We start from the raw sequence: 13,624 nt of genomic DNA, 5'->3' as shown, positions 1-13,624 counted from the left end.
AGGAGTCTGGGGCTATTAGATTTTGTGGGAACTCCTAGGCTTTAGGATGGGGACAAAAGTTAGGGGTTCAGAATACAGGAGGGGGTGATAAATTGAGGAGGGTTGGGTCAATTCCTGACTAATGGGAGCTGTTGGGGCGGAGTTTGTTGGTAAGGGAGGAAAAGGCCTGAGCTTCATAGCACTTGCAGCTCCAGCTAGGAGTGAAGGGTGAACGGCAGGATGTCAAGCTGCATTCTCCCCGCTCTCCCTTCCAGGCAGGGCAGGAACACAGGGGCTTTAGTGGCAGCAAGCCACAAGCTAAGGGGGCCCCACAAAAAGATCTACACTTTCAACACCTCAGCGATCTTTGTGGTGCCTCTTAGTTGGGGCCCTGGACTCGGGGGTGATGAGTGAGGGGGTCTGAGAGGATGCATGACCCTCCCCCTCCGCCCCACGTGATGATTGGGAGGGGCCAGGGCTTGAGACTTTGGGTGGCCTAGAGTACTAATGGGGGAGCAACATGATTCCCTCCCTAACATACTCGCTGGCAAGAAGCAGAGCAACACGGATGGAAGCCAAGGGAGCAAAATGAGCTAGGGCCATGTCACTCCACTTTTCCCCACCTTCTGGTAGATGTGTCAGGGCCAGATCCCTGCTGCTGGTGCCAGGCCCCAACTAATTGCCCAGGCCATGTTGTTCAGAGGAGGGGGCTTGAGGGAAAGGCAATATGGGGGCAGATCAGGGAAGAGGTGGGTGGGTATTGACCCAGCCCTCCCCTGAGCTATGGCTGTCACAAGGAGGAATCCGTTGGGGGACGATCACATGGTCAGTGCCACCCTCCCCCATGTCCTTCCTGAGCAGTGGCCCCTGACTGGGCTGCAGCCATAAAGCCCCTTTCTTAGACTGACCCTACTCAGATGAATATGTCAAGATGCAAGGAGCCTTTCAGCAAACAGCAGAATGTTTGGGGTTCCCTTTAAGCTATACTGGAAAGGGACAGAAGGTTCCACATGCAGCAACTGACATATCTGGCATAGAATTAGACACAGCAAAAGGTGATTCACACATCCCTGGGGAATAATTAGAAGGTTCATGAGTATTGATGCAGGGAACTAAAAGCTGTTAAAAGCAGCAGACTCACAAAACGGCTACAGATAATCATAAGCCATTCAAACCTGGCTGTAAGGTGGTAATGCCCAACAGGCATTCTAGGAAAACCTAATCGCTACCACCTTAGATGTGAAGCAACCATTTGTCATTGTAACCAAATAAGATTTTTTTTGGGGGGGGGGGGGGGGGAGGAAAGGGAAAGAAACTGAAGGATGTTTTAGAAGGAGTTCAGTATAGTGCAGAAAGCAGACTAGAGATAAAAGGATGCAACTGGTGTTAACTCAGATTTTGAAATTATCAAGATAATTGAAGTTTTCAAAAGTGGCCTAAACAGTGGCTTGAATTGGGTGTACACAGCAGCAGCTGCCACTTAGTAAAGTCTGTGCAGCTAATGCAGAGGTTGTGGGACTGTCTGTTGTACAATATGCTATTAAATAGTTTCACCACAAGGAATTCTTGATATTGATACTGTTTGTGCCAATGCTCTATTTCAATTTTAGAAGGGCAGATCCTGGTAACTAATGCTGTTTGACAGTTGAAACTGATTATCAACATCCTGTCCTTTGTGGAATCATGGCTCCCCATCAGCCTTAAATGCTGACAGAGAACTCTAGGTCTTCAAAGCAAGTCTTAATGAGTTCAAAGTTATGAAAGGCCCACCCACTCCCCCCAAGATTGGCCCACAGCCAAAAGCTCCTGGTGGTAAAATATACAGTGTGACTAGCACACCACAAGCTGGCAGCATCTACCATAGTAGGTCACATTTGGGGATCTGTTGTGATTGACAGAATTTGCAGAGTGATGTGGGGAGTTTTATTAGGGAAGCACGTAGAGGAATTGGTCCATGGTAAGAGGGGACCCAGCCTACAAGCACTCCAACAGCCACTCAGATTTGGTTTTAGTCAGAGGCTCACCTACACTTTGCCAATATAAAAGGAAAGCCGTTTTAAGACTCCTGTCCCTTATTCCAAAGAATGCCACAAATACTGCAGCGTGGCATTCATTAGGGATGCAAGCAACTAGTCAACTATCTGATAAGCATAAGCTTATTGGATAGTTGAGTGGTGTCTCGACTAGTTGCTCCCCCCATCTCTACCACAGTGGGGAGAAGGAGAGAGCAGGAGCTGGTGACGGGGGAGCCAGCTTAAAAGCCTATTCCCCCCAGCACCGTCTCTGCAGGGGGCAGGAAAGGCAAAGTCACAATGAAGAAACAGCACGGGCAGGGACTGAAACAGTCCCAGGTCCTGCCGGTTCTGACTGGTGCACTTCAGCTTTTGAAAGCCATATGTGCTCTTGTACATTTCAAAGGCTGAAGCAACTGCAGTGGGGACACAGGGACTTGAGTCCCTTGCTTGCCTGTACTCCCTGCTGTGCTTCTGCTTTTGAAAAGTAGCAAAGAGCCCTATGGGCTCTCACTACATTTAAAAGGCAGAAGAGCAGAGGGATACTGCAGTACGTCAGCCTTTGAAATGTAGCAAGAGGCACGGGCGGCTCTTACTACATTTAAAAGGCTGAAGCACAGCTCCCCCTTATCGACTAATCAAGTAGCTTGATTCCTTGATTAGCTGATTAATCAAAATTTAACATCCCTAGTCCTCGCGCTACAGGAATATTCTGGAACTGTTTGATGTGCAGCTCAGATAGTGGTCTGTATTCCTACAGGAGAGATTCTCAGACTAGATCAGGCAGGACCATGACAGTGTTAAAAGAATGCCTGGATGAATGGGTGTATCCAGTGAAAACTTGAAGGCAAGTTTGTCTCTCCATATGCATGAGGTAAGCTCTGTGTGTGACTATGTATATGTATGTATTTGGGAGTGTTAATTAATGGACAAGTTATTAGCTTACTGTGGGATCAGAAAGGGGTTTTTATGTAGGGCTCAATACAAATTTAGCACTTATTCCTTTTAGGATTGGTGCAGCCAGACTGGGCATGGATTTTTTGGATGTTTCCACCTACTGGATCCTGGAAATAAGATGTTAGAGAACCTATTTTCAACCTACAGAAGAGTCCACAGCAGAAGTAGGGAGCATGTGTTAAAGCCAGTTTTTCATTTTAGGAAAAAACAGAATTGATGTAGCTGTCTGGATTTGGGGACACTAAATGGTACACTTGCTTCCTAAGTGTACCATCAGCAGCCTGGTTTCAGAGTGAAAGGTCTCTACACAGGCTGGGCAAAAGAGCAGCATGTTATGGGATTGTCCTTTGCCTGTCTTACATAGATCTGTGGACATTTCACATTGCTTGGCATGCCAATAGTCCGTTAGGGAAGAATAATCTTATGCTTGCACCAGGCTCAACTTTAAAATTAATTGTCAGTGGGATTTGGGGTTTTTATGTAGCTATGGACAATGACGGTCTGGTCAGGAACACTCATGAGACATATGCGTCAGAGCTGGCAGACACGCACAAATAGATTTGACCAGGACCACCATGAAACAAAGCTGTCGCTCTCTTTGTCTCTTCTGGATATGTGGTAATGCTCAAAAAGCAGGAACGATATCTCTAAACAACAGAAGGAAAAGAGAATCCACTTATCTGATAAAGAATCAATAATAGATTGAGCAATCAAAAAAAAAGTTTCATCACACAGTTTTTGGTGAAAGGGAGAGGGAGAGCTAGCTCTCTGGATAAACCTGACCAGAGGACACAGGAAGGTCTGGACTCCACAAGTCTGTGTGGTGACAAAGCATTAAGTTTTCACATTCTGATCTCTCCCTCATTTATCCCATCATTCCTCTTAACTTGGGGTGGGTCATGAGATTCGACAGTGGGCTGACTCATGAATTGCATGGTGGAGGGTTGGCTGTATTCTGTATGGTGTCAAGCCATTTAACCCTATATTGGACCCAACTATTGTAGGTGGATAGGGGGAGTCTGTCATCAGCCCCTTTAATATTCAAGTTAAAGTTGAAGCCTGCTGCTTTAAATCACGTGTGTCTATATGTTTATTCTTCTGCCTATCCAGTCACAGAATAACAGCACCCAAACCAGACATCACATGAGATTGTACACTTAACAGCAGACAGTAGTAATGAAGAGATTTAAAGCCATTTGTACACACCAATTTTTTTTTTTTAGAAGTGAATTTTGAATCAAAGAATCTCATATACTCTTAATTTAAGGAAAACAGACTGTTGTAACAGGTATATTCAAAAGTAAAATATATAGGATCACAACAGAGGATATCAACTGGAAGGAAAATTTCTCTTAGCAAGACACTGGGGTGCAACAAAGAACATCTAAGGGAGCAGTAAAGGGAAATATACCTGCCTACTTCCTAATTACTATGGTCTCTACTTTCCATACCATTTGAAGATTCTGGAAATCAAATTACCAGGTTTCCTTCATAAGGCAGATCTGCAAGTTTGTATTCTAGCTTTTAAAGCCACAATCTTTGTTTCCCTTTACCCTGGTAAAAGAATGTGTGTTATAATTACCAAAGTAAAGTGTCAGGCTCTTCACAAAGTCTCTTCTTGCTACAGGTTTTGTTTGGCTCCAGTCAGGATTTATAAACATCTACCTTTAAATTGACAGCCCATAGCTATACAGTGGTGTTTAGTTTTTCAACTCTCACACTTGATTCTGGAAACCTATGCAGGACATTTACATATTTCAGGACTACTTCAGGTATGGTACAGGAGAAAAATACAGAAGAACATAAAATACAGGATATACAACCGCAGCAAAGGACCTAACTCCAAATCACAGCTTAAAATGGAATCAGAGTTAACAGGCAGAGTGTATAGAAGGATACAAATTAAAAGGTCCCAAAATAATATAGCATTTTGCTGTCAAAATGCTGTCTAATAGAATACTTTAGACCGAACACTTTTTAAGATAAAAGAACAGAGGAAATTAATATAGTAAATACCTTGGTAACCACTTGTGCTGAAAACCAGTGCCAGACTCTGCAATGCTTTTCCTATCTTCTGATATTCTTTGGGTAATGCTGAAGAAATGTAAAACAGTGTTCTTTCATTTCCACTGAATTATGTAGTATTTCTGGTACTAAACAGCTATTCAATATTAAACATTTAATTTTGGGAAAAAATGTTCAAGTCCCCATAAGTCATATGTATGCATTACCTTTTACGAATATTTTTGTAACTGCAACCATTTAAAAGAGATAAACTATTTTGCCTTAACTTAGTCCTTCTATAGTTAGCTCAAAGAGATATAATAATACCTGTACATAGGGTAGGTAGTATTGTGCAGCCATACCTGAATAAAGTGTCCATTCCAAAACTCATGCATATTAAGCCACATTATCACTTATTTTAAAATACATAAAGTACACACATAATATACACACCAAATAAGAAAGAATCTGTCTCTGTATATACCATCTGGATATCTGTCTATGTATATAATGAACTTCATACTGTGAAGAATGTATTTCTTAATATCACATAAGAAACACACACTCACACTCTTATTTCCTCTCCCACCCACACCTCTATTTGGCAGAGGGATGTATATTTTTCTGACGACTGTGCCATTGGACTTTGAGGAAAAAACTGAAAAGGTCACGATGTCTATGTTTTCTTATCAAAAGCAACAAATGTTTCAAAAGCTTGATTCAGGTGAAATATTCTCCACCATAGAAGTTTAAAAGCATTCCTCCATTTCCTCTGTGAAGAAACCAGGATATTTTGTGTTTAAATGAACTCCCAAACTGAGGGAGGTAGTCACCTTACTCCTAATTCATATAGCCTATACAAATGCATCCCAGGAATACAGTGAGGTTTTTTTTGGGGGGGGGAGGGGGGGGGGGGAGAGAAGAGAGAGAGAAGTGAGCCATAGTTCCCTTTTAAAAATAATTTTGTTTCAGTGAAACGTCCCTGACCTGCAATTAGGAACATGAAGACAACCTTTTATACTAACAAACTATATTAGCTGCAGTGTTGTAGGTCTCCATAGAATTCTTTAAATAAAAAAACACCCCCTCTTAAAAAGATGGCCATTAAGGTTTCCAAATTCAATACTTAAAATAGGAACTAATAATATTGTATACAATTATAAGGCTCATAAAGTGCTCTGGTAAGTGGATAATACAATTTGGTGTTTGAAAATGTCTGCACAGACATACATGTACAAATTATGTCTTCACAATGAGGTTAGAATAGTTATGATTTATGACTGATTTTTTTTTTGCCTGTGTGAACTGTCCATTTTAGAGAGATTACTTCAGCTCTATATGAATTATGCATGTTGCTTATGTAAAATTTCAATTACAGAAAAAAGAAACTGAGGTATGTTTGCTATTTCATTTTTGTTTTTAATTATCAATATTTGGGGAAGTATATGTGTAGCTAGAAGAGGGACTAAGCAGTTGTTAATTGCTTGACATTTTAGTATTGAGACCAAGGTAAATGCCTTTTGATACCATACAGTGGATCTCTCTAGATCTCTCTTAGAATACCCTTTTTGATAGAATTCTTGCTAAGAATTATTTAGTGCATCACATTTTCATTTTTATTTCTTGTGATTGGCATTTCCTATGCATTGTGTACCATTCCCTAAGTATTGCGTACTATTCATAATGCTCTGCCTCCGTACACCCCATTAATCCAGCACTCCATCCTCAATTTTTACAGTGTGCTGGGATATTGGAATTCAGTTTTGAGACCTATACAATCCTCCACAATGCCAGTCTGAATTCATAATGAAGTGGCACTCCAACAGAGAAAATGTGTTTCCAATATTTCATTCGATCACCATAATGTCATTGAAAATACATTATGAAAGTAAATAGTGAATACATTGTAAAAGGTCTAAAGGGTTACCCCCAAAACTTGTGGGTAAGCTGGGTTCAGATAACTATGGAATCCCTGAAACTGCAACTCCTGTGGTACTCCAACTCTGTAAGAATAGGCCTGCACTGCATTCAAGCAAGAAGAGGAGCTGGGGACTGCCAGGACAACAGAAGAACAAGGCATGGAGAAAGAACCAGTCCCATACCTTTTCTCCTCCTTTTTCATCCATGATACTAAAGGAGGAGGTAAGGGTGAAAAGCAGCAGCAAATTTGTGTGTTTTAGTTCATGCAGTTCCTGAGTACATGATGTCCCGTTTTTAATATAAACAGTCCCATATTAAAGTCTAAGTTTCCCTACTCTTTTTAAAAATGGGCAAATTGTCCTGTATTTTCTGTGTCTTCCCTCCCATCAGTACTGGTGAGTCCTACTGCTGGCCGGATCCAGCCAGCCACTTACAAGCCACTTACAAGCAGTGAGGGGGTGGGGCGTGTTCAGCAACAAAGCTGCAGTGTGTGGGGTGGGATTAGGGATGTAAGCGACTAGTTGACTATCCGATAAGCATAAGCTCATTGGATAGACGAGTAGTGACACAGCTAGTTGCTTCCCCTTCTTGTCTATCAGAGGCAGCAAGGAGGAGGGAGCAGGAGCCGGTGTTGAGGAGAGCCAGCTTAAAATCCTGTTCCCTCCAGCACCAACTCTGCAGGGGAAGCAGAGGCATAGAGGGGGACTGGGTACGCACTGGAAATCAGCTGATTCCTAGCTTGCACCCGGTCCCAGATGCTGCGCCTCTGCTTTTTAAATGTATTAAAAGCTACCAGACTCTCAATACATTTAAAAGGCTGAAGCACAGTAGGAGGGACTGGGCATGGGCCAGGACAGTTGATTCCCAGCTCCCGCGCAAGTACCCCTCCCCCCCCGCGCTTCTGCTTTTCAACTGCATTAAGAGCCACCAGTTCATTTAAAAAGCAGAAGAACTGCTCCAGGGTTTACTCCCAGGGCCAGGAGCAAACCCTACTGTGGCTCTGCAGTCTCCCCCCTTATTGACTAATTGATGGAAATTCCATTGTCTAGTCAATTCGTTGATTTAACAGAATTTAACATCCCTAAGCTGCACCCCCTGCTGGTCCATCAGTGAAATCCCTGCTGAGTGCCAGTTCTTGGCTAGCAGGCTTTCCCCTCCACCCTGTTTCCAACCAGCACTGATTGCTTGCTACGGTGGCTGGTGAGTACGGGCTAGTTATGTACATGGTGTCTGGTTATGTACATGGTGACCATATTTTCCAAACCAAAAGTGAGGACACATGATATACGACCTCTACCATCAATCAAGTGTTGGCCATGCCCCTTGACCTCATCAGCCATGCCCTGACACCTTAGGCCCTGCTCATCTGCCACAGGAAGTCCCATCCTTGGGGTAGTACTTCCAGGGTCAAGATGGACACATGCCTGGAAGAAAAAGGTGTCATGTGACCCCTCTAAGAACTCTTTTCACCACCCTCTACCAATCGGGAGGGGTTTGGGATGCAGAGGACTGGCCCATTGCCGCTTGAGAGAGACCATCAGGGTGTCGGCAGGCAGTGAGCAAGCAGGCTGGAGGTGCAGTGTCTCAGTGGAGGCGGTGAATGAGCAGGTTGGGCTGCGGAGTGTCAGCAAGGCAGTGAGCGAGCAGACTGGGGAGCGGGGTATCAGCAGGGTGGTGAGTGAGCAGGCTGGGGATGTGAGGGTCTTGGTACGGGGAGGGAAGGGGTGTCACTTACTTGCTTTAGTGCCACTTTCAAGTATGCATGGCTTCCCACTGCTCCCATTGGCTAGATTTGTGCACTGTCCTTTCCCTTCCTCCAGCTGGGACGCACTTCCTGGAGACTTTGCTCCCATTGGCCAGATACTGTGAAGCGGATTTCCCCAGCTGGGGGAAGGGAAGTGGCAGTGTGTGCAGCCTTGGGGCTCACCCCAAATCCCCCACCAAAATATTGGCATTTCTGGGCCATTTCAGTGCTTTATGGGGACAACAGGACAGAGTATTTAAAATCAGAACTGTCCCAGAAAATCTGGAACACTTCTGTCTCACCTCTACTTCCCTCCCATCAGCCTTTTACATGCTTCCCCTTCTCTGTCCTCTCCCTACTGTGCCCATTCATTCAACACCCATCCACTGTTCCTTCATGCTCCCTCCTCCCCCCAACCCTCCGTGTGGTACATCCCACTCCTGGCAATGTGCAGAGAACTATCCCCAGTTGGATCATCCATCTCACCAACAGACTGGCTGCCAGGTTTCTTCCTCCCCCCACTGCCTCTGGCTGGGCTGGCACTGAAGGAAAGCTCAAGACTCTCTGGCCCAGGACACTGGCCAAGCCCTGCATGAGCCCCACACAGGGATGGCAGGGGGAAGCTTCTCTGCCCCATAGCTAAGCTCTGGAGTGGCTGGTAGGAGCCACTTGGCACCCTCTTTACACACCACCCCTGCCCTAAGTCCTACTCCCAGGGAGCACGGGGCTGGTCTATCCCCTAGGCTCCCTCCTCCCCAAACCACCTCTCTGGCTGGGTTTGCTGAAGCTCCTGCAGTCAGGTTCCTTAGGCCCTGGTGCTCTAAGCAGTCTTAGGATTTAACCCCTTCCTGACTACACTGTAGCCCAGGGGACAGTCACAGGAGGCAGCTGGGTTATGTCCATGGCCAGCTATCTTTTTTAGTATTGTATGTCTTCCTAGTAATTTTTAGTATATAGTTTCATCATAACCTACAATGTTCTCAAATTCAGTAGATTTAAATGCATTTCAAATTTAAATAATAAATGTGCAAAAGTATCTGAACAGCAATAAAATAGCAAGGCAGAGAGAACTTAAACTTGCAAAGTGTCCAAGTGACACTTACGTCCAGTACAACGCTTCCAGTGTTCTTGTCCCACTGTGAGCAACTCTTTAACTCCATCATCCATGGATTTGGTGAATCTGCCTACTGCATCACATTTCTGTTCTCTGTGGAAGAAGAGCAATCCCATTACACTCAGATACAGAATTGTTCCAGTTTGCTATAGTTGGCGTTTAAACTGATAAAGTGGACTTCTGAACAACTATATGAACATTATTAATGATAACACACTCATGGGCATTGTAAAAGTTAATCATGTCACAGAACTAGTAAAATATTGGGTCTGAAATCCTGGCCACACTGAAGTTAATAGCAATTTGGCCACTTACTTCAATGAGGCCAGAAATTCTCTCCAGGTCCTTAGTTTAATGCGGTTAGTTATACTTTCCATCCTTTAACAGAAGTCTGCTACTGGATTAGCATTCTTGCTCTGGAATCTTATATTGGATAAAGAAAGGTTTACATAGCTATTTTACAACATTATCCTCTATGGTAGTCTCATATAAAAGAGATACAATCATTGCTATTGTGAATTTTGAATTTTGTGAAGAAAATACACTAGCCACACATTTAATATTCTAAATGTGAAGAAATAAATATTAAAATGACAACAGATGGTATTTTCTTCAAATTATAGTACACACAAACAGCAGTTGTATTCTATATTCATACAGACCAGTTTACAAAGGGTGAATCTGATATGAAAGGAATGTCAAAACTAGACTACCTCTTCAGGGAGAACACAAATATAGTCTCATCTGATATGCAATCTTTAACTTGAAAATGGCTAAACTATTTAGGATAAAGAGCTGCTGATGTCGCATGCCAGAAATGCAAATATTTTAAGCTCCAAAACAATTCTGCAGTGATCTCAATTTATGCATTTCTCTTTCACTTTAATAAGGGTATTTGCATTAAAGTATAAATACTTACTTATATAGCACTGTACACACAGGAATGCACTAAGTAATTAGAGTAGTTATATAAATGTCCTCACATTTTCATTGAACATTTTCCCGACTAGCCCATATTTTAGCTAGTGCCCACAAGACCATTATGATGTAGGTATAGCATCTCTGTTTTACTGAAAGCAAGTGACTGGGCCAAAATCACAGACTGGGTCAGTGGAAAAGCTGAGTCTCGACCTAAAAATATTCCTAGAGCCCATTTTTATGTTTAAATTACTTGACACTTCTCTCAAAGCAGAACCTCATCATTTTTCATGAAATGTCAATCCTTTGTTTGCGATATCACAACATATAAATAGGGAAGTTTGTGACTTTAAACAGAAAAAACAACACACACAACTGAACTTTTAAAAAGCCAAGATCGTATTTTCATGCCAAGTCCCAAGCACTATAGAATGTGATAACAAAAAGTAAGGCCTGCATTTCAAAAAAAGTTACTGTTTGTGCCATCCAATTAACAATAGTAGGACTATAGGCAGAAATGAGAATTACCATTGAAATACTGGTTTCAAGAATTAGAACACATCTTTAAGCTCTTTGGTGAAAGGTGATCTAAGTTATTTGACCACTTAATGGGAAGGCTGACTTGTAATTTCTGAATATTTCCATATTTTATGTGCACTGTTATATTATATGTCAAAACATTCACGTTGGACAAGAGAAAACCCAACAGAGAAAGAAATATATTTACATCCCTATGGACTCTACTAAAATGCTGAAATTATGATAAATAAGTAAGATTTAATCCACATCATGAGTGAGAGAGTGACTGACTCCCTTCTGGGAAATAAATGGGCAGACGATATAGATCGTGTGTAAACAAAGAAGCTCTACTGATTTAACTTATGAATTAAATTCTAGATGCAACCCCCTTATGTAAAGAAATAAGTTGTTGTAAGAGTACTTTAGATTGAATTAGTTTAAAATAGATGCCTTATTCACTTGGCAGATTTTCTACCATAGAATATCCGTTGAGATGAATGAATAGGGTTGGTTGGGAGAAGAATGGCTAATGGAAAATCAGAGTGGTAAGTCCCAGAACAAATACATTTTTCTAAGTATTTTTGAAGTTGCCCTATAACCACCTGGTTTCTTTCTACTAAAGGAGATCATTCATAACATTTGTGTGCATCAAGGCATACAAACCTACCATGTTTTATTCCTATTAAAAGATGTGTTGCAAATAGCATATACATAGATTTAGAAATGCATTAAAACAAAGACAAATATTAAGCTTCCTAACTTAGCGGTTATAACACTTTAGAGCTTCATCACTTCTTTCCTGACAGGAGAAATGCTATGCCTCTAGATAATATTTTTAGAAACCAATTGTCTTGGACTTCTCTTAACACAAAAACACACAAAATTTATGTAGTACTAAGGGGCTTTGTATCACACTGATACTGTGTTATTAAAGCACATAATTAAGGTTGAGGATAAACAACTGGTTTTGAAATGGAAGAGACCTAAAAGTCCAAAAGAGCAGGACTGTTTTCTTGAATATCGATAAGACTCAGTGTACCACAATGGTGTTGCTTTACTCACAAAAGGCTCACTAAAAGCACTGTATATTTCAAAGTGTAGGTACGGTACGATATTGCTATTGTAAACATTTTTCATTCAGTCACATCAGTTTATCCACATATTTAGTGTCTTCACAGATGTATGGACATCATGGAAATCCATACACAGATGTATGGACATCATGGAAATCCATACAAACACCTATGTTCTATGGTACCTAGGGGGTGTGGCAAGCAAACCACATCTCTCTCCCGATTTTTCCTTTCTAAAACAAGAATATGGGAATCAAAGGAACTGCAAAGCAAATCCAATTTATCACTCTAAGGTGCCCAAAGATTAGCTAAGAGTAGTAAGTCAGTGGGCACGGTACGTGTATTCCTTTACACTTTGAGATTTTCCCAATTTGTGATTTTTTAAAAATATCATTTTAAGTCACTTTTGCCTCATTTAATAGATTTGTGCTGGTCCTTCCCATGCTGAATGAATCAAACCTGATCTTTTCCTTTCTTCACAGGATTGTTTGTATTACTTGACAGAATTGTCTAGTTCACATGAAATTTTTTTGGATAGGTTTAGATGCTTTGGGACTGATTCAGAACTGACACAGTAAAGAACAAAATATACCATTTAACTGCAGTGCTGGCAGCCTTCAGTGGCACTATTCTGTCAATGCTCATTAACTCTGATTCAAGTAATTTGGAAAAGGAAGTCCTTTATGGCTCTGCCTTCAGTCTGGTCTTCGATCTTACATGTGAAGATCACAGTGTAATATCCTTTTATTGTATCAGAGTTCTAACAGATCTGGAGAGATTGCCACCAAATCTTAAATTATGATAACTTTATAAGAAAACTACCATTTTTCAGTTTCACTTCAATGACCTAACTGCCAAAAGCCCTTTGATGCTGCTAGTATGTATACTCATGCAAGCTTAAGATTTTGGAATACAGATAGTTCAGTAGTTTTCCATCAAGTGATAACATTTTGTAATATGACTGCTGACATGTAATTTCAGAGAAGGGAATGGCACCTTACATTTCTATCATGTCCAAGTCAGGAGCTTCAGGTTCCATAGTAGAAAAGATCATAACTCCCACAATCTCATCTTTTTCTGCCTTCCTCTTCCCAGTTTTCCACTCCTTGGAATAAAAACAATCCACACTATGCAATGAGATAATTACGGTTTATCCGTAACAGAGTAACGCATATGCTAAGCAATGAATGCAACTTCAATGTCTCGTATAAAGGTCAGAATTTAAACTTTTTTAAAAAATGCATTTCATTTTCTATATCATAGCACTAAGCTGAAAATGCAAATTATACATTGTTTAAAGATAAGTACATGGATAAGTACATACAATATTGAAACTGCTTTTACATAACCAAATTACAAAAGAAAAATGATTCGTGTATGTATC

At 41.5% G+C, this 13,624-nt stretch overlaps 1 protein-coding gene across 3 annotated transcripts in view; it reads right to left on the bottom strand.

The window, feature by feature from the left end:
* The window catches only part of SNX9 (sorting nexin 9), a 115,170-nt gene that overhangs the window by 25,224 nt on the left and 76,322 nt on the right, over positions 1 to 13,624 (bottom strand). For all 3 annotated transcript variants that reach the window (XM_075924522.1, XM_075924521.1, XM_006114991.4), the window contains exons 11-13: positions 13,242 to 13,345; positions 9,720 to 9,823; positions 4,965 to 5,042 (exon numbers count right to left, since the gene is read on the bottom strand). In XM_075924522.1, the coding sequence (XP_075780637.1) occupies positions 4,965 to 5,042; positions 9,720 to 9,823; positions 13,242 to 13,345 (286 nt within the window). The remainder of the gene's footprint in view (positions 1 to 4,964; positions 5,043 to 9,719; positions 9,824 to 13,241; positions 13,346 to 13,624) is intronic.

This window comes from Pelodiscus sinensis, chromosome 3 (genome assembly GCF_049634645.1).
Source record: "Pelodiscus sinensis isolate JC-2024 chromosome 3, ASM4963464v1, whole genome shotgun sequence".
NCBI lineage: Eukaryota > Metazoa > Chordata > Testudines > Trionychidae > Pelodiscus > Pelodiscus sinensis.
Note: the sequence above shows the minus strand (reverse complement) of the source record. Positions and strands in the feature narration are given on the sequence as shown.